This window comes from Balaenoptera musculus, chromosome 1, assembly GCF_009873245.2.
Source record: "Balaenoptera musculus isolate JJ_BM4_2016_0621 chromosome 1, mBalMus1.pri.v3, whole genome shotgun sequence".
Taxonomy (NCBI): Eukaryota; Metazoa; Chordata; class Mammalia; order Artiodactyla; family Balaenopteridae; genus Balaenoptera; species Balaenoptera musculus.
In genome coordinates this window covers 18,724,513-18,745,508 of record NC_045785.1, presented here as the reverse complement: position 1 = coordinate 18,745,508, position 20,996 = coordinate 18,724,513, and the positions used below count along the sequence as shown (strand labels likewise).

Genomic DNA, 20,996 nt, shown 5'->3' with positions numbered 1-20,996 from the left:
ACTTTTCATGCAAAGTTCTCATGGACACAGAGGCCCAGAGAGGGGGACTGATTTGCCCAAGGTCACACAGCAAGTTAACTTTCACAGACATTCACTCGCTAGCCCCGACTCCTCAGGCCTCCAGAACATACCCCAGTGGGCTGTGGACAGACACAAGTCCACCTCATTGTCCAGTGCCTGTGGCAGAGAAAACCAGACCCCAGAGTTCACAGAAAACAAAAGGAAGTATCCAGGGTACAGCCGGGCAGGGCGATCTGCGGGGCCATGCTTGGGAATCACCTGGGAAATTTTAAAAATTACTGATACCCAGGTCCCATGCCCAGGTGGCATTCATTCAAATTGAGCATTTCTTGTAAGTGAAATGTAAGCATTTCTTGTGAGTGAATCACTTACATTTCTTGTAAGTGATTTCATTGATCTGGGCTTCAGACTGGGCATGGAGATTTTTTTAAAGGCTTAAATAAGATAGATCTTTTTTTTCTTTCATGTAAATGTCTGATGTAGACCTGGTAGGGCTGCTATGGCAACTCCACCCACAGAGTCCTCAGGGACCAGGCCTGTTCCTTCACACTGCTTCAGGGCTCAGGCCTTCCCGGTTCGAGATACAGCCCTCATGGCCATATTCTTGCCACAGAATGGAGGGAAAGATGATGGGAAAAGGGGCAAAGGATGTCATCAGAAGCTTGTACTTACTTTCTGCTGACAAGACTTAGTTTAGTCACATGGCCACACCTAGCAGAAAGAGAGGCTAAGAAACATGTTATATTTACTTTAGAATAAGAGGGAGAATGGCTACTGGAGAACAATGAGCAGTTTCTGGTGCAAATTCTCAAAGGCTTACGTTCAGACTCTGAGCATGGAGACTGTTAAAGCTTCCTCTGGTGATTTTAACAAGAACTGAGATCAAGAACTGCTGTCCTTGGGGTTGACAAGAAGGTAGGGATGGGGAACTTTCCTTGGTACCCCCTTCAGAGAGGAAGGAAAAGCTGGGGCCTGGTCCTTGGGGGATACCACTGGTAGGGGGAGAGGCAGATACCCCTAATTACAGTTCCCTCTTCTCACCCTCCAGAAGAGAATGAACCCTTGAGCACCTACAGCAGGGGTTCCCAACCCCTGAACCATCCCCTTCCCCACCCCTCCCTGTCTGTGGAAAAATTGTCTTCCACAAAACCGGTCCCTGGTGCCAAAAAGGTTGGGGACCAGTGATATGTACAGCCTTCAAGCTTTACGTATCTTATCCCATTTAATCATCACAACAACCCTACAAGGTCAGTGCAATTATTATTCCCATTTCACAGATGAGGAAAACTGAGGTTCAGAGCAGTGAAAGTGCTGCCCTGGGTCACACAGGTAAGCAGCGCAAAGCCGAGGTTGGAATCCAGGTCTGAGAGGCTCGGGATCCTTCCCACACAGAATCACACTGCCTTCCACAGACCACTGTGTCTCTACAGGTACAAAAATGACATGCGAATTGATCTCCGCCTCTTCCCTGCCGGAAAGTACCGAATCACCAATAACTATGGGCTGCTGACACTGGAGATTAGGAGGTAAGACCATGAGCCCTAGAGACCCACGGCCCCCAGTCCTAGCACTACCACAGCCAGAGCAATGAGTCCAAACCCTTCCTCGGAGCTATGAACCAAGTCAGCCTCATCTTCAGAAGTATCTGGGGTGCTTGTTAAAATACTGATTTGTGGGATGTACCCTCCTTTTGCCCCCAGAGAGTCAGGTTAAATTGGTCTGAAGTGGGGCCCAGGCATTTGTATTTAACAGACACCCCCATGTGATTCTAAAGCCTTGGAATATGCGGTGAGAAATTTGGACTCAGAGGCTAGCAGCAAGGACTGAATGAATGCTGAGCTAGGCATGCGGGGAGAGCTCCTTGCTGGAGGAGAGAAAACACATGTATACACACACACACACACACACACACGTGCAAGGGGAAGCAGCTGGAAGGAGAGAATTAGGTAGGTCTTTCAGGAGGTGGTGAGTCTTAAGCATGGTTTTAAAAGAAGAGGCAGGATGTATGGAGGGAGAATATGAGTACCGTCTGCCCCGAAGTGTGCATTATTCGTATGAGCTGCCAGGTGCTGAATTCCTCCGGGTGCTAAGGCCTGTGCTTGCTGCTTTACACATATGGTTGATAATGCCCACCACCATTCTCAACAATGCAGGGAAGCATTGTTCTGTCCGTGTTACAGATGAGAAAACTGAGGCTCTGAAAGATTAAGTGTCTTGCGCAGCTTGTACAGGGCAGGGCCTGGGTCTGAGTCAGTTCTCTCCATCTGGGTTCTTTCCAATACACCAAACCCTCCACCTCAACCAGCTCGGGCTTCAGAGACACAAATGTGAACAGGACCCTCGAGAAACAAAGTGAGGCTACATGGACATAAATACCTGACCATCCAAGGCTACAAAGGGAGGTGCCCCGTGGGCTGCACAGTCGGGAAGAGCATGCAGGGCTGGGCAGCCTGGAGGGACACATGGAACCGGCCCTTGAAACGAGAGGGATTCCTGCCCTGAGCAGCCAGGGGAGGTGAGGGGGCACCAAGGGGCCTCTCTGCTTGCTGATGGGGCTGGATGTGTGACTTGTGTCCTACCATCTACCCTCTTTGCCACCATGGTGCCCCTGGGATGGAGCTGGCCCAAGCCTCCACTGGGAACAAGACAAGGCAGTCCTGGCTGGTGGTGAGACCCAGGCCTGCGGTTGAGAACCCCTGGGCATCCGGCCCAGTTCTGGCGCAGACTGGCAGTGTACCTGGGGCAACTACTGCTCCAGGGTTCTGCTCTGGAGGTGTTGATAGGGCCAGAGGCCGTGCCTGGGAGAGGGCTCGTCACCTCAAAGCTGGGTTGAGTTCCAGTTGCTCTGGGACTCTGGACAAGTCACTTAGCTTAAGTGTTCTGATAACAATCATATTTTCAAAGCACTTTCACCCGAGGTGGTTTAGGCTGGTGTTACGTCCCGAGATTTTCAGCGGAGGACTTGGAGGCGTGGAGAGGGACAGTGGCAGCCCAAAGGCCCCCAGCTTCTCAGAGGCAGGCCCTGACCTAGAGCCTAAAGCCCTCCCCCAGGCCTTCCTGTTAACCCCCGCCTTCCCCCCACACCCCACCTGCACGGGGACTTGAGTTTCCCGTGGAGCCCAGCCATCTCGGGGGGAACATCTCCCTCCCTCCTTTCCAGATGCACCATTGAGGACGCAGCCACCTACACAGTGACGGTCAAGAACGCCTACGGCCAGGCCTCCTCCTTCGCCAAAGTCCTTGTCCGCAGTGAGTCCTGCCGTCACCAACAGGCCAGAAAGCCCACAGCAAGCCCCACATGAGCAGATGAGGACATGAGTCTGCGTCAGACTCGGGGAGGGACCCCCAGCCCAGGGGTATTTGGTCTGGGATCAGGTGACCAGGGCAGCCCCCGGGATTCCCGCTCCCAGGGGCCTTCAGAGCAAGTGAGAGTCTCCGCCCTCAGACTGTACAACCTACATCCCTGTTCAAGGGGACCCCACCTGCCTGTCCCCAAAGACCATGCTCATCCCAGCGAGCTGGGCTTAGGTCCAGATCCAGCTCAGGGCCCCTGGGAGGGCGGCCTGGCTACCAGCGGTCCTCAGGGGCAAAGGCCGAGTCCTACCAACTCCCCTCCTGACCCCCACGGCCCCTTTTGGCTTCTGGTGCATGTTCCCCAGTTGGCTCAGGTGCCTCCTGGAGGTTAGTCACAGCATGAAGCAGAGGAGACGCTCAGGAGTCTGCCAGACCCCGGTCCACATGCTGCCTCTGGCGCTGACTGGCCGTGAGAGCCTGGGTGCCATCTCACTTACCTGACCTCCCCACCTGCAAAGGGGGAACCCTACTGCCTCCCTCAGATACTCCTGTGGATTAAATGAGATGGTTTAGGTAAAACTTGGCTGGATCAGGCTCTTGGGGGAAGGCTTACCCTCCCTCCCCCGACCCCAAGGCCAGGGCCAAGCCCAGCCCAGGAGGCCACACCTCTGAGCCCAAGGCCTTGCCCTCAGGGCCCCGAGAGAGAAGCTACACGTGTGTGGGTTCGTGCACACACACACACACACACACACACACACACACACACACACACACACACACACACACACACACACACAGGGCAGCAGACAGGCCGGAGTCTAGTTCCCACCTCCCAGCCTCTCATCGGACCTTGTTCAACTGTCCTTCACAGCCTCTCCACCCCTCTGCCCTGTTCCCCAAATAGCTCTTGGGAGGCAGCTGTCCCCGCTGCCAGGCCAGGCTCTCTGGGTGGAATCTGAGCCATCCCTATAGGCAGTGCCCAGAGTCAATTGCAAGGTCAGGCATCGGGCCCTTGGGCCCTGCCTTCCTCTGTCTGCCCATCCTTCCCATCCTTTCATCCACATCCCCATCCCTCCTCCATCAAGGCCATCCCAGGGACCAGTGTCATGTCCTGGCTTCAGGCTGCTGGGGTGCTCGCTAGGTGATTATGCCTCAGTTTCCTCATTTGTATGAGAGGATAATAATGACAACAACAGACAAGGCTTCTGTGGATTAAACGAGTTAATAAGCGGCACGTGGTACACGCTATGTGAATAAAAACTGTTCTCACTATCCCCTGGTGGTCCGTGTCCACACCACCTTGGACTTCACCCTGAAGCCTCCAGGAGGCTCTCTTAGCGCTGCCCTGGACCCACCAGAAATCCCAGTCTGACCAGGCTCCACCTGCAGGACTGTGATTCTGCCGGTGGATTTGGGTAAAGGAAGGAAACCACCATTTATTGAGCACCGACTGTATGCCAGGTTCCTGCTGAGGGCTTTGTTCATGTGAACTCATGTATTCAGAACCCCACCACCACCACCATCAGGGAGGAATCAGGAAGGAACTGAGGCACAGAAAGGCTAGGAAACTTTCCCCAAGCCGATGGGGGAGCCACTGCCAGATCAGGATTCAAACCCACGCCCAAAGGCCATGCCTCCAAAATCCAGTAGGAACGTGGGCTCTGAGCCTTCTCCAACTCCATTTGCTCTGGGTTTTCAGCTTACCTGGGAAAGGATGCTGGCTTCGATTCGGAGATCTTTAAAAGTAAGGAGGCTGGGGGAGGGATGGGCCTTCAGGGAGGAGGGTGTCTGGGGCTCCTCTTCAGGGCCCCCAACAGTCCCCTTTAGAATATAGCCATCCACTGCCCACAAAGGGATGTCCACGGGTGGTTTGCCTATAAACTGTTAATACTTGTAGACTGGTTTCTGGGGTCCCTAGGCACCCCAGAGCTGCCTCCAGCTGCTGCACTCTCAGTGGCCAAAACTGAATGAGAAAGGCAAATCCAAAAAGACAAACCAGTATTTGCCGTTTCAGCTCATCTGGTCCCACCTAAAGAAATCTCTTCCCCAACCCTGGCCCCCAGGATCAGGCCCCCTCTTCTCCTTGTTAACACCACCTGCAAAACTGTGAATCCTGACCCAGAGGAGTGGGGACACCCCAGAAGGGTCCTCACTCCCATCTAAGCCCCAGGCTAGGCTGGCAGCCTCAGAAGACTTCTGCCCTAAATTTCTGTTCCCGCCCAGGACTGATGTTTGGCCCCAACGTGGAATTCACGTCGGTGCTGAAACCAGTCTTCGCCCGTGAGAAGGAATCCTTCTCCCTGTCCTGCCTATTTTCGGAAGATGTGTCAGACGCCAAGCAGAACATCCAGTGGTTCCGAGATGGTGAGGACCCCTAGTCCTGGCCCCGAACCTTCAGAGGCAGAGGTGGAAGCCAGAGAGGGACTAGAGCCCTGGCTCCACCCCCACCTCTGGGGCCCCCGGTGGAGAGAGGAACTCAGCTATGCCCACCCCCTAACTGGTACAAGCTGGGCGATGGGTGCCAATGAGGTAGAGGGAAGCAGAGCACAGCCAGGTGGGTTCAGATCAAGTCACCCTGCAAAGTGTCACCGAGCACCCGTGGTGCCAGGCCCTGTGCTGGGTGCCAGGGCAGGGTTAGGAACAGACATGCATGAGCTCAAGGGGCTCTCCATCCGGGAGGGAGCAGGAAGCCAAAACACAATTGCACACTGCCCGTTGAGAGCCTGTGGTTGGCCAGGCACCAGCCCAGCCCTTTACATCTATGGGCTCGACATCAGCACCCTAGGGGTAGGTGATGACATTTGAAGCAACAAGAACAGAGGCCAAGGCCAGGAGCAGGTCAGCCTGAGGAGGGTCAGGGCAGGTTGTGACAACTGCCTTGGGCTTTTCAGAGTCAGGGTTGTAAGTGCAGGTACATAACTGCTACTCGTGAGCGGGAAGATGCTGGTGGGGGGGGGGCAGGTCATGGGCCAGGGCTGGGGAAGGCCGGTCAGCCAGGGAGGAGAGGAACAGCTGGACCTCCTGCCCCATTCGTGACCAGGCCTGCAGCCAAAGGGCCAGGAGCACAGCCCCCTGACCCCGCAGAGCTTGAGCCTAGGGAAGCTGCCCCTGCTGGGGGCTGGGGCGGAGGAGTGGGAAAGCCGCAAGCCCTGAGAAACAGCTGCGATAACAGGCCGAGAGGTTTCCCAGACCTGTAGGTCTTCCGGAACAGAGGTGCTGACAGGAGGGAGGGGCCTTCGCGTGGCACAAGGAGCAGGATGGTCCAACAGCAGGACCTCAGGGCGAGGCCTAGAGCCCCAGAGCCCCTTCCCCTTGCCCTCACTAAGGTCCCACCTGCCCAGTCCCCACCTGCCTCACTGACACCCCAACTCTTTCAGTAAGTCCCCTACCCCTTTCCTGAGTCCCCACCCCCCTCAACAGGCCCCCCTCCCTCCATTAAGCTCACAATCCCTCCCCACCGAGCCCCATCTCCTTTCTCAAGCCCCCAGCATCCCAAAGAGCCCCTGACCCTCACACAGGGCCCCATCTCTCTTGTTCCCACTTCTTCACAGGACCTCCAACTCCTTACCGAGCCGCTCACCGAGCCGCCGACCACTTCCCTGAACCCTCATTACCTCACTGAAGCCCCAGCCCCTTCCCTGGGCCCGGCCCTGCCACCCACCGCCCCCCCCCACCCCGCCCCGCCTCAAACCTTCTGCAGAGGAAAGTTCAGAGGCCACCTTGGTAGAGTCCTAGAGGTCACCACCCCCTCCCCAGCTCCCCAGCAGAGCCTCAGGCTCTAGCCAGGCCAAGCTCACCTCTGCCTAGACCCCCAGAGCATCTGTGGGTTCCCAGGTGAGGCCCAGATCCCCCACGAGCTCACCCTGGACCCCTCCCCCTGCAGGGAGGCTGCTGAAGTCCTCCAGCCGCCGGCAGATGCTCTACGCAGACCGCCAGGCGTCCCTGAAGGTGTCCTGCGCCTACAAGGAGGACGAGGGTCTCTACACGGTCCAGGTGCCCTCGCCCTCTGGGCTCCGGGAGCAGAGGGCCTATGTGTTTGTGAGAGGTGAGGCGGGGGGTGGAGGGACCGGGGCTCTGCCTTGACTGATTTGCTGTGGGACATTTGGGCGAGTCCCTGCTCCTTGAGGCCTCGGTTTCCATGCTATATATTGGAGGTGCTGGGGTAGAGTCTCTCTAAGAATCCCTGTGCATCCCATGACCCTCCAAAGGGACACAGCCTGAGAGTCTGACGCGGAGACAGCTGGAGAGTGAGGGCTGATCGTGGGCTGGGATCATTCTAGTCCTGGTTGATTTCTGTCTCCTGGCTTTGCCACTTCACTAGCTGGGTGATTTGGGGTAATTCACTTCTCCTCTATGAGACTCAGTTTTCCCACCTGTAAGATGGGGGTTTGCGCCGGGACTCAGAGATTAATTATGCCAATCATTCAGGTGTGTGGCATAGAATGGGCCCCTAATAAACAGTCCTCCTACCCCCTACCCCCAGATGCTGTTGTTTGAAAGGAAGAGGCTGTTATTCAGGTCCTGCTCCTCAAGATCAAACTGAGCCCCTGGGGGGTGGTTAATGAGAAGAGGACGAGGGGTGAGAATGGAAGGGAGTCTGTCGCCAAGTGGGCATTGACTGGAAGAGCCTCCCCCCAACTCTCTTCCCACCCCCGCCCACCCCGGGCTTCAGATGCTGCAGCCGAGAAGCCAGGGGCTCCAGGCTCCCCCCTGAATGTTCGATGCCTGAACGTGAACAGAGACTGCCTCATCCTGACGTGGACCCCGCCCAGCGACACCCGTGGCAACGCCATCACCAGCTACTCCATTGAGCTGTGAGTCGGTCTCTTCAGTGGCAGAGCCCATGGGGGTAGATGGCTCTGTGAGGATAAGAGTGGGGGCCACAGGAAAGAGGGACCCCCATGCCTGTCCTTGGAATAGGGCAGGAGGTAGATGTGTTATTTAGGGGCAGTAGAAGGGTGTCCACCCCTGGAGTCAGCCGCTGCCCTCTAGACCCTTTACAGCAGGAGCTGACACTGGGAGGGGCAAACATCAGTGCTTGAAACCTGAGCACGTGTGGAGGCTGTCCTCCCTGAGTGACGGAGACGGAGTAGCACTGACGCGGGAGGGAGGGGGCACACCAGGAAAGGGAAGACCCAGAACATCCCACCTCCTTCACCTGCCACCGGCTCCGAGGCCCTAGCTGGAGGTAACCTAATCCAGCCACTCGGATCCTTACAACAATCCCTATCTAAGGGGGAGGGGGACTCTCTAGTGCCCCATTCTACAGATGAGGAAACTGAGGTACGCGGCCCCATCCAGCCAGTACTGAGGACAGTGGCACCCCGGGGGGCGCAGAGACCCCAGACTCCGAGGGTCACTCTGGAATGCACTCCGACAGGGAGTGGACAGCCCTCGGGGGAAAGGCTAACTCGCCCACTCACAAGCCGTGTGACCTTGGGCAAGTCATCTCACTCTCTAAACGCGGATCCTGTTGGTAGAGTGAAGGTAATCACACCTAACCGTGAGGACCGTCAGGATTAAACGAGATAACGGGTGTGGAGGGACACAGCACAGCTCCAGGCACGCAGGAAAGCTCCATGAAAGGCACTAGCTATTTTGATTAGCACCGTGCTTGGTGGAGGATGGTGAGAAGGCCTCCTGGGGCCCGAGGTTGGAGCCGGGCTTTTAAATGGAGAGAGATGAGCTGGGCCGGCAGCCCAGCGGGGGGAAGGGACCTGGAAGAGGCTCAAACTGGGGAGATGTGAGTCGTGGGCAGGGGCTGCAGCCGGGGCCTCTCTCCCACAGGTGCCAGGGCGAGTCCGAACAATGGGTGCTCTGCCACCAGACCCCCGGCGGGACCTGTCGGTGCCCAATCCAAGGCCTCGCCGAAGGCCAGAGCTATCGGTTCCGGGTGAGAGCCATCAGCAGAGCCGGCAGCAGCATCCCCTCCAAGGCTTCGGAACCGGTTGCCATGGGCGACCCTGAGGAAGCCCGGAGGAAGACAGGTGGGCACAGAGGCCCTGCAGGGACATTCCAGAGCATCAGTCAGGGCATACTCAGGACTGCCTCACGCAGGAGACAGGCGCACAGCCCCCATGCCAAGCCCTGATCCAGGAGGGGAGACACAGCCCCGCCCTCAGGAACCCCTAATCTGATGGAGGAGACACAGTGCTGTCCTTAGCAACCCCTAGCTGGAGGGGGAACGTACAGCTCGTCTGATGTAAGAAACACAAACCTGTCCACACAAGATGCTAATCTGGGGTAAAACCACAGCACCCTCTTCAGATGCCCTTAATCTAAAGGAGGAAAACCGTCCTGCCTCAGAAGCCCCCAGCCTGGACGGTGGGGGGGACACAGCCCTCAGCCCTGAGGAGCCAGCCTGATCTGTGTTTGCTGTGCCCTAGGGATCTGACCCCATCACTTCTCTCTGTCCCTCTTTGTCCCAAGAGGACAGAGCATCTTTGGGGTCCAAGAGCAGCAGTGCTACACTTTGGACCCCTGAGATCGCTGGGGCCCAGATGGACCTGCTTGAATGCCCACAGTGAGGGGCCGGAAGGCCAGAGCCAGGAGCGGGGGAGGAATCAGCACCCAGAGTGGGGCAGGCCCTTCCCTGTTGCCTGCTGACCCCGCCCACCACACACACCCTGCACCCCTTAGTTCTCCCCTAACATGTTCCCTTCTCCCCACTAGAGATCCCCTTTGACATGGGAAAAACGATCACGGTCAGCACAGATGATTCTGAAGGTACGTGTGAACCTCCTGACACTTTGTCTCAAGACTCCAGCCCCCTTTGCGGTTCTGGAAACTCTGGGCCACAAACTGAACCCAGAGGCAGAAGCTGTCGTGTGCAGGGTGTGGGGAGGCGAGCGCGGGTAGGATCCAGGCTGAGGGGCCAGACTCTCTGGTGGGCGACTGCGCCCCTCGCCGAGGAAGTAGACGTCGGGGAAAGTCCCGGCAGGACGTGGGGAGACCTGGGTTCTGGCCCTGGCTCTGCCTGGCCTTGCTGGGTGACTGGAGCAAGTTCCTGCCCCTCTCTGGGCCCCAGTTCCCTCCTCAGTGAAGTGAGGGGCTGAGATTCGGGGTCTCTGATGGCCCACACATCTCCGCCCCTGGATGGCTCTGCTTCCAGACTTCGTGACCATTCCCTCGCCCCCGACCAATGTCCACGCCAGCGAGATCCGCGAGGCCTATGTGGTTCTGGGATGGGAGGAGCCAAGACCCCGGGGCAAAGCCCCACTGACGTACTTCCTGGAGAAGGTACGGAGCCCCCAAGGGCCCCAGGCCGGCCTGAGAAATAGACACGCTGTGTTACCAGGACGTGGGGGGGTGTTCAGGGAGGCGCTGGGAGACCCCGGCATTGCCCCCTGTGGAGGTCTGAAGAGAAGAGAATTTCCTGCCTGGAAGGCTTGAGCATAACCCTGCACAGAGGCAGGGGAGTGGATTAAATGACCTTTCGAGGTTACCTCCAGCCCCGAGAGGCCAGTTACGGATGGCAGTTCCGGAAGCTGTTCACGGAAATACACAAAATTAAGAGACACAGACAGTAACAACAGTAAGATCCACCATTTCCTGCGTACACCCCCAACCCAAGTCTGTCTGGCATCTGGTCACACATTGGGTCGAACACCTAACCCTGGCCAGGGCCAGGGTGGGAGGGAAGTCAGGATGGTGCCCACCTGCTAGGGTCATTGATAGACAGCACATACAGGGTATGGGGGGTGGAGGCGGGTAGCACCAGGAGGCAGTTCTCCCTGGGGGCAGAGTAGGGGCGGGAGACTGGGGAGGGGGGCAGCTCATGTGAACTGGATTTCACAGTGGAGGGGAGGCATCGTGGCAGAGTAAAAAACAGCATGGTGTTAAGATCCATTCCAATCCTGACTTTCGCTGTGTGAGCTACTGTGCTAAGTTCTCTGAGCCCTCCAGCATAGAATGGAGACCCTACTCCGTGAGGACGAAATAAAAGCAGCACATAGCCAGGGCCCGCAGCCCTAGGACTGTAAACCCTTCCCAAGGAGATGCTTTTGCCTCTGATCCCCCTAAAGGAAGACACCAGGTTTACCTTCTCATTACTCGCTGGGTCCAGCACGGTGCCTGGCACATGGCAGGTGGACAGTACAGGTTTAGTGAATCAAGGAATAAAAATGTTCCAGGGAAGAGTCTCTGGCTCTCGTTGTCCAGATGGGCCTCTCTGCACATTCACAGGTGATCCTATTTCTCTGACATGGGAAAGCTATGGATAATGGAGGATTTGTTTTGTGAGGCTATAGAGTATAATGGTTAAGACCTTGGAGTCAGACTGCCTGGGTTCTAATCTTGTCTCTGCTACTTACTAGCTGTGTGACCTTGGGCAAGAAATTTAATCTCTCTGTGCCTCAGTTTCTTCTTCCATAAAATAGACATAATAATTGTACATCTTATAGGGTTGATGTGAGAATCAAATTAACTAAAGCACGTCAAGACTTAGAACAGAACTTGGCACACAGTGGGTGGTGCTCAGCCATGTTCCTTGGTTTTTGTAGCGATTTCTTAGCCTACCTGGATTCTAGGCTACTGACAGCCAGGTGGGCCTTGGGAGGGAAAAGCATAGAGAGGGCAGGGTCAGTGGGTCCCCCCAGGGCTTCTAGGTTTTAACTCTCACACCCAGACTCAGCAGAAGTGGCCTCTGGGTGCCTTATTAACCTGCATCACCCTCGGCTCTTCACCCTCTATCTACCCAGAGACACAGGATTTATGGCTGCCTTTGGGGCCCCGATGCTATGTAGAGTAGCAGGTTTTGGGGGGTACCCACACCTGAGCTTAAATACCGAATATGCCAGCTATTAGACGCGTGACTTTTGGCCAAGTTACCAAAACTTCCTGAACCTGAATTTCCTCGTTGGTGGGGAAATTAACCCTTACTTTGCAGAGTTTTGTGAGAATTCATCCATTTACTCATGTATTCATCCCACAAACATAGACTGAGCACCTCTCACGCGTCAGTACTGTTCTCAGTGGTGGATAAAACAGACAAACTCCTGCCTCCAGAGCTGAGATTGGAGTAGGGAGTGGGGGATGGATGACAAAGAAGATGAATCCGAAAAGTATTTGGCACATTTGCTAATGGTAGGAGCTTAGGAGAAAGACAGAAAGCATGGAGGGGATTTGAAGTGTTGAGGGAGGGGCTGCTGACCTTTCATATGGGGGGGGGGTGGTGGTGCTGGGGAGGCCACCCTGAGAAGGTGAGTTTTGAGTAAAGACCCAAAGGAAATAAAGGGCAAACCAGAGATTTCTGGGGGAAGAGCATTCCAAGAAAAGGGACCAGCAAGTGCAAAGGCCCAGAGGCAGGGATTGGGCCCGGCACCATCAAGGAACAGCAGGGGGACACAGAGCCTGGTGAGTGGGCAAAGGGGGGCATGGAATGTGGCCAGACAGGTGGCAGGAGTCAAGCCATGGAGAATTTCGCTCTGAGGGAGATGCGGGGCTTGGGAGGGTTCTGGGCAGACACGGATGTGATCTGACTTGTGTTGTAAAAGGATGCCTCTGCCTGTCATTTGGAGAAAAGACTGAAGGGAGTTAAAGGTAGAAACAGGCAGACCAGTTAGGAGGCTATTGAGATAACTCAGGTGAGAGACGATGGTGGCTTGGATCAGGGTTGTGGAGGGGAGTATGGGGGTGATAAGCCATGGTTGGACTCTGGATAAATTTTGAAGGTAGAGCCAACTGGGTTTGTTGACAGAGCATCTTTGGGGGATGAGAAATGAGAGAAAGAGTCCAGGATGGCTCCCAGGGTTCTGGCCTGAGCAGCTGAAAGGACGGGTGCCACTAACTCGGTGTGGGCTGCATTGGCATGGGGGCAAGTTCCAGGGTCAGTTCTGTTGAATGTGAGATGCTCGATGGGCATCCAGGTAGAGACGTCACGGAGGCAGGTGGATCCAGAGTTCAGGTGTTGAGGGGCAGCCTGGGCCAAGGATAGAAGTTAGTGAGAGCACATGTGGGAAGGCAACCACTTAACCAAAGGCAAGTTTCTCTCCCTTGTCACAGTCGGTCATAGGTAGTGGCACCTGGGAGGCCATCAACTCAGAAACGCCTGTGAAATCCCCGAGATTCGCCCTTTTGGATCTGGAGAAAGGGAAGTCGTATGTCTTCAGAGTGCGAGCGATAAACCAGCACGGCATGAGCGATCCCTCGGAGCCCAGCGAGCCCATCGCCTTGAGGGGGAAGCCAGGTACCTGTGTGACGCAGGAGATGGGGCCAGGCCAGGCCAGGCTGTCAGCGTCCAGGGCTCGGGACCCCATGGCTCCAGGGACAGAGCCATGCTCATTTCTCTGTCCTTGACCACTTCTACCTGTCACGAAGCTGAAAAGCAACATGATCACAGACCTGTAAAGTTTTAGACCATCAAGAATTATTGATACATTTCTCTGGGCAGGAAGCTCTTGAAAGTATAGACATTTTTTCTGGATCAACAATTCACAGGTTGCAGAATCCAGCCAGGTCCAGCACAGGATCTGAGTGTGACCAAGTGGTCCCTCAGTTCTAAACGTCTCCAACCAGGGCCTGACCCCACCTTGTGCAGCCAGGAGTGAGCCCCTGGGCAGGCCTCCGGCCCTCTCCCTGGTCCCACCCCAAGCTCCGCCTCACCAGGTGGGACCCCTCTCATCTGCAGCACAGCGTGGGCCTGGGCAGGTCATTTCCGAGCTGCGAACCTTGGTGTCCTCACCTGCCAAGCCCATTGTTCTGAAGCCCCCACCTGTGGCTCCTTCCTGAGTCTCCCAGCGGCAGCTCCATCCTGGTCCTGACTTCCCGGGGTTCCCTCTCTCCTCTGAGGCCTCTGGATTCTGATAAGATCAGAAGGTTCCCTGCAGCTGCCATCACCAACTAGTCCTTTAAGGAACCCAGCTGCAGCACTGCCCGTCCGAGAAGAGCCTGATATGCTGCAAGGCCTGTTTGGGGAAGATTTCAAAGTCCTAGATTTGTACTATTTCAATAATGTAGAGAAAAGAAATACATATATATATATATATATATATATATATATATATATATATATATATATATATATATATATATATATAAAAAAATAGGTTGGTGGGCAAATGCAGTTTTTCTTTAATTCTGGTCTGGTTAACATTTAGTCTTGACTCAGGGGCCTGGCCAGTGAGTGGTTTGTGATTGGATGTGGGCAGTCTCTGGACCACAAGGCAGCCTTAGGGCAAGGTTCTGGTACAGTTTGGAGAAGGAAAGGAGAGGAAAAGAAGAGAGAGGAGGGGAGGAGAGGAAAAAAGAAAAGGCATTTACTTGTATTATGAAAGTGAAATTATTGTACAAAAATGGGAAAATACAAAAGAAGCGAGAGAGCGAGAGAGAGAAAGAAGAAGGGAGGGAGGGAGGGAGGCAAGAGAATTCCCTCCACCCCAGGATTCCGCTGACCAAAGGTAACCACTGTGAGCATCTAGGTGCTTGGGCCTCTGGCCTTTGACACATGCATGCTAATGCATCTTTCTGAAAGTCCAATCAAACCACAAGTAGAGCTTTGCATTCTACCTTTTAAAATTAACATTATACCACAAACATATCCTCAGGTCTTGAAATCATGATTTTAGTGGGTGAGTACTACTCCATACATGGATGCCCTCAGCTCAAGTTCTTGCCTACGGGTAGAATCAGGTCTCTTGGACACGTGGGGCCTCTGAGTGCCCTCCTTCTACCCTCTCCCGCCACCCAGCCTTCATCCACTGTCACACTGTCTTCAACCTGAGAGGCTGAAGTTGCTGACAGGACCTTCCTGAGCCCAGGACCCCAAGTCTGTTTCTCAGTACTTCCCCCGGGCCAAATGCAGAGCCTGGCTCAGAGCAGGCACTCAGTAGTTACTGGATTTATGTTGGATGGATGCTGAGTTCAGCCTTTGCCTGTTGACTTTGAGGCACCACCAGAACACAAGGAGAGGTGTCCAGGGAAAAATGGAAGATGAGGCTCTAGAATTCAGGAGAGAGAGCAGGCCTGGAGGTAAAGCCTGGGGAGTCACCTGCAGAGAGGTGAGGGTTGAAGACATGGGAATAAGTGGACACTTGAGATGAGAAAAGAGGAGAAAAATGGAGCAAGTCAAGGAACAGACACTTGGAGGAGTCCCACATTTGGGGACAAAAGAAAGAGGGGGAGCCACAAAAGGATGTGTAAGGAGTTTGAGAAGTAAAAAGAGAACTAGGCAGTTCCTGTATCTGCCATCCATCCATCCATCCTTTCATCCATCTATCCATCTATTCATCGACCTATCCATCCATTAGTCTATTGATCCATTCATCCATCCCCATCCATCCATCCATCCATCCATCCATCCATTCTTCCATCCATCCATCCATCCATCCATCCATCCATCCATTCTTCATCCATCCAGATCTGTCCATTTAACACATCATGGCAAACCCTACCTCAAGGAGCATAGTCTCAGGGAGCCATGAAAGTTAAAGTTTCAAGGCAAATAAAATGAAGTTTCCTAGAGATCAAAGATAAGGCTGAGGAAAATTGTCAGATCTGGTGACTTCTAAGAGAGAGAGAGCGATAGTAAGGATTAATGAATGGGGATTTTAGTGAGGAAGCGGAGATGTTTGGAAGTAAGATGAGAGAAGACTTTCAGAATACAAGAGTCTGGAGCACACCTCTGGGACTAGGAAAGAGCTGCCCAAAGCCCCAGGGCATGTCTGGAACGCACGTGCCCCCCGTGATTGCCATGTGCGCACCTCCCCGCCTCTCCCACACGCCTCCCCCTCCCCAGCCGTGTAACTCAGCATCTTCACTCAGTCCACACTTCTGATTTTCAGCCACTCTCCCTCCTCCAACTCAAGTTCAAGCTTTCCGAGACACACAGACCTCTGTCTCCCTGAACTGGGATCCTGTGAAAGACAGCCCAGAGCTCCTGGGTTATTACATCTACTCCCGGAAGGCAGGATCATCCGAGTGGAAAACAGTTAACAACAAACCCATCCAGGGCAACAGGTGAGTCTGCCCCCACCCCCTTCCTGCACTAGGGCAGGGCCGTAAAAATAATGAAGCCTGCCATTCACGGTACGGTTGGGCGTTGGGCACTGTTCTAAGTTCTTTTCATATATTAGGTCATTTAGTTCTGGCTGCGATCCTATGAACTTAGGACTATTATTTCTATTATCATTGTACAGATGAAGAAACCGAGGCACAGAGCAGTTTAAGTGGAGTTTGCCAAAGCTCACTTAGCTAGTAAGTGGACTTGACCCAGACAGCCTCCTTTTCGGCAAGCACTCACCAGCAGCGTGCTGTTTGCAGGTAGTGGTGACTGGCTAGGTCTTGTCCTTCCAGGAGCTTAGAGACAGAGAGGCGGAGAGTGCAGCCAGGGCGGCTGGGGTTCAGGCTCCACACCCGCCCCTCCTGCCCCTCCCTCGCCGGGCAGCCCTACACGGAGACTCGCCCTCTCCGAACCTCGGCTCAGACTCCGGTGCTCTTGCCTATCCCACTCTCACTCCCCTCTGAGTCGCCCTCCTCACGCGGTGGCCCAGGTCCTTGCAGGCAGAAGCCTCGAGGCTTCTGGACTCATGACTTCTCTCCGTTTTGAGGATCTGTGGGGTCAGGGGCTCAGGTGGTGACACCCACCCCCTTCCCTTTCCATCAGACGACCGGCTGGGCCCTGAGCACACCTGTGGGCTCCCCTCACCCTGGGCTGCGAGCCCCAAGATTATCTCACCCAGAAAAGGGGACAGGACCTGGTGCCCCTCTGGCACGCGGTGCCTCACGGTCACTCATGCTTTGTCACTGCTAAAGTTCTCCAGCTGGAGAATAATCGGGTTTTGGACCAATGAGCTCGGAGTCCAGGTTATCCCTAGGATGACATCTCTCCCTTGACTTGCATTCAGATGTGCGTCCCTGCAGGGGAGGACAGGGGCTGAGGGAGAGTCATGTGATGAAAGTGGCGTGTCGGAAGAATGTGTCACATGTGGGACGTGGCGTGGTCCTCTGGTACATCCAGGGACCTCGTCACATGTGTGCATGTTATCGGTTACATGTGTCAGGGCTGGAAAGAGGCTAAACACTGCTGCCCAGGGGTGCTGCCTGGGGTGATGGTGTGAAGGGAGCTCAGCTGGGAGGCAGGGTCTGGTCCACCACCATTCCACGAGCTCCTTCGAGCCTGGCTCACAGGAGATGCTCAAAAAAGACCTCAATGAATGAATACTGAACGGGCAGGCGCTGTGCTGGGATTCAGGAGACCCGGGCTCGGTCCAGGTTGTGTTCCTAACTGGCTGTGTGCTCTTGGCTCACCCCATTCCTTCTGGGGGAGCCCTTCGCTACCTGTAAAATGAAGAAACTGGATGGTCTGATCTATAAAGGCCCCTCTGACATTCCAACATTCAACTCCTCGGGGTCAACTGGCCGAGGGAAGCTCCCTGTAGAACAAGATTTGCTACAGGAAAATGTTGATAAGTGAAAAGGGAAAAAAGAGGTTCACAATTTGGGTCTTATCAAGAAGAGACAGGATGGGAGGACATTTTTCTCTAAGCCAGAGTGTCCTTGTATGTCTCTGGCTGATAATTCAGGGGTCTTTAAAAGGACTCTGTGCTTTAGTCACAGCAACCGTACAGATAAGAAGAGCCATCTGTTGTGTTTCCAGGACGAGGCCCAAAGTCCTAGAGATGTACGAGGTTGCTCAGTTTAGGGGTTGGCTACCTGGGCCTTCAACTGGTAACTTTCCCAGCGTATTTGCGTCTTAATGATAGGCTCTGGAAGCTACATCCTTTAAAACCTTAAGGACCTCATCCACCAGGGGGCAGGCATCACTCTGGGGGCAGGGGCAAGGTCTTTAGGCAAGAACTGAGGCCTCAAATCCTACCACGCTGGTGGCCACTTATCGCCACAAGGTTGTTCTAGAAAGTTCAGGAATGTCTCCATGCTGCTGGTTTGGCCTTTCCTGAAGGCTGTACATTTCTCTCCCAGGTTCACGGTTCCCGGGCTGAGGACAGGGCAGGAGTATGAGTTTTGTATCAGGTCAGTCAGCGAGGCTGGAGTTGGGGAGAGCTCAGCCGCCACCGAACCCATCAAGGTCAAGCAGGCTCTTGGTAAGTCCAAGCGGCAGGTGCAGCCTGCACACCTCTGGGGACAGACCTGGGCTGAGCAGAGAGCAGGGGGCCTATCGACCACCTCTTGGAGGGTCCAACTCCAGAGGCCATGGGGCAGAAGCCTTCTCAGGGGATCTGGTGCTGACCCCGACCACCCCTTCCTTTGGGGAGGAAGTAGCAACGGCCTGAGGCCATGGGGTGAAGTCTGACCAGCTCGGAGGCCCAGGTGCCCTGCACGTAGCTGAGTCAGCATTACCAGTGGACGCTATTGGCTAAGTCCGTGCCCCAGAGCAGGGTGGGCACCCGCTGGGGGAGGCTCGCTGCCTCCCTCGGGCCCCACTGCCCAGTCCGGCCGCCCCTCGGGAGCAGTGGCCCTCACCCCCTTGCCTCCCTGTAGCTATACCATCTGCCCCATATGACTTCGCCCTCCTGAACTGTGGGGAAAATGATATGGTCATTGGGTGGAAACCCCCCAAGTGGCGTGGAGGGGGCAAGATCCTGGGCTACTTCCTGGACCAGCACGACTCGGAGGAGCTGAACTGGCGCTCGGTCAACCAGCAGCCCATCCCCACCCAGATCTGCAAGGTGAGGCTGGAGTGCGGCCACTGGCCTGCTGTCCTGATTTGTGTGGGTGGAGAGCGGGGGGTCAGGGTTGGAGGTCCCGAGGCTGAGAGGGGCCTCAGGTTTGGTGCCTCGATAATCCAGCTGATTGTCAAGTGCAGACCAATCTTATCTGAAGCTCCTATAGACCTCCTGCTGTGAACCTCGTCCCCTGACTCCCCACCCTCCGCCTTCACGGTCTGTGTTTTTGCTCTTCAAGGTCAGTGACCTTCATGAAGGCCACTTCTATGAGTTCCGTGCCCGGGCAGTAAACTGGGCTGGTGTTGGAGAGCTGTCGGCGTCCAGCAGCCTGTTTGAGTGCAAAAAGTGGACGATGCCTCAGCCAGGTGAGCGGCTGGGAGGTGCCAAAGCCCAGCACCTGCCTTCCCCTCCCCTCCCCCTCCCCAAACTAACAAACAAGATGACCGCTACCGCTGGGCTCGCTGTGCATTCATGCTTGCTCTGTCTGTCCCAAACCCCAGACCCCTGCCCCCTGTAACCTCTGACACAGTCTTAACTCTGCCAAGTCAAGAGCCCTGACCTTGGCCATTGACTGGGCCTGTACCCCCATCCAAATTATCCTCTAGCTCAACACCCCATCTGAGCTCCGATTCTCAACACAGACCAATCTCAAACCCCAAAGGCACACTGCTAGGTGACCAACTCGTCCCAGTTTGCCCAGGACTTTCCCAGTATTACCACCGCAAGTCCTGTGTCCCAATCCTGGACAAACAGGGCAGGTTGGTCACCCTCTGCACCACTCCCGCAGCCCCATCAGCCTTCTCACAAACTAGCCCTTCATCTCCCCCTTAGGAAGGAAGGATGACGATCTTCCATCATTCTGTTCAGCTCAGTTCTGTTTTCTGCACAAAACCTTTACCTGAGTGGCAGATCATCACTACGCGTGACGCTTTAGACAACGACAGTTACAAACAACTGATATTTGTTGGGTGCTTACTATGTATTGACACTTTCCATAAATTATGTCATTAATGCTCACGACAGCACTATTTTATAAGAACTATTATTATCCCCATTTTACCGACGAGGAGACAGGAACATAGAGGCTAAGTAACTTGCCCAGAGTCCCCATAGCCTGAAAAAGGGTGTTCGCTGGGTCATGAACCCTGGTGATCTGACTCTGGAGTCCACACCCTGAGCTTCTACGTTAAACACTGAAACAGCAAAGAGATTAGAAAGATTAATGCTGTCTGGGACAGGGATGGGGAGGGTCAAGGATGTTTCCCAGAGGAAGTGATACTGAGCACGCTTTGAAGAGTTAACTCTATTGCAGACACAGACCAAGCTTTGCCATGAAGCCAAGGCCGGCCAGGTCCCCACCATGTCCAGAGCAGGCACTTCCAGGCCTGGCTGGGACTGAAAGATTGACAAGCTTGCTGACTCGCCACCCGCCCACTGCCTGACTGGCTGGCTGGCCATTTGGCTATCCATCTCCTTCTCTACCCCGTCTTCCCACAGGACCCCCGTATGGCGTGCGGGTGTTTGAAGTGCGGGCCACCTCCCTGATGCTGACGTGGGAGCCCCCACTGTACCAAGGGGCCGGACCGGTCACAGGCTACTGCATCAGTGTCCAGGAGGAAGGCTCTGAGCAGTGGAAGCCGGTCACTCCAGACCCCATCTCTGACACCCACCTGAGGGTGAGTCCCTGCCCCTTCATCCTCTGACCCGCCCTAAGCCTTCCCTGCCACAGGATATGGCAGGACTACAGAACATCAAAGCTGGAATGACCCTCAGAGATCACTGCCCTCACTTCATGGCAGCAGAGGACCAGAGAGGGGGAGTGGCTTAGCCAGGGTCACGCAGCGAGTCGGTAGTAGGTCTGGCCAGCGGTTGGTCTTAACCCGCTCCATGCTGCTCAGACTCCTCCCTAAAACCTCACTTATAATCAGCAAGGTAGATTAGCATTGGATATGCACATCCCTTGAGCTAGGAATTCTGCTTCTAGGATTGAACTGTTAGTCAAGTGTGCAAAGACCTAAGGACAGCGACGCTCATTGTAGCGTTGTTTATAAAGGCAAAATT

At 54.9% G+C, this 20,996-nt stretch overlaps 1 protein-coding gene across 4 annotated transcripts in view; it reads left to right on the top strand.

The window, feature by feature from the left end:
* MYOM3 (myomesin 3) overlaps positions 1-20,996 on the top strand; it is a 46,761-nt gene that overhangs the window by 6,997 nt on the left and 18,768 nt on the right. For 2 of the 4 annotated variants that reach the window (XM_036849455.1, XM_036849454.1), the window contains exons 6-20: positions 1,452-1,547; positions 3,182-3,270; positions 5,015-5,059; positions 5,539-5,679; positions 7,199-7,360; positions 7,988-8,129; positions 9,103-9,302; positions 9,988-10,041; positions 10,427-10,554; positions 13,318-13,501; positions 16,095-16,269; positions 18,232-18,353; positions 18,751-18,938; positions 19,174-19,300; positions 20,433-20,611. In XM_036849455.1, the coding sequence (XP_036705350.1) occupies positions 1,452-1,547; positions 3,182-3,270; positions 5,015-5,059; positions 5,539-5,679; positions 7,199-7,360; positions 7,988-8,129; positions 9,103-9,302; positions 9,988-10,041; positions 10,427-10,554; positions 13,318-13,501; positions 16,095-16,269; positions 18,232-18,353; positions 18,751-18,938; positions 19,174-19,300; positions 20,433-20,611 (2,032 nt within the window). Of the gene's footprint in view, positions 1-804; positions 937-1,451; positions 1,548-3,181; positions 3,271-3,296; positions 3,889-5,014; positions 5,060-5,538; positions 5,680-7,198; positions 7,361-7,987; positions 8,130-9,102; positions 9,303-9,987; positions 10,042-10,426; positions 10,555-13,317; positions 13,502-16,094; positions 16,270-18,231; positions 18,354-18,750; positions 18,939-19,173; positions 19,301-20,432; positions 20,612-20,996 lie in introns of those variants that run through there. The other 2 variants (XM_036849456.1, XM_036849457.1) reach the window with 2 other exon arrangements.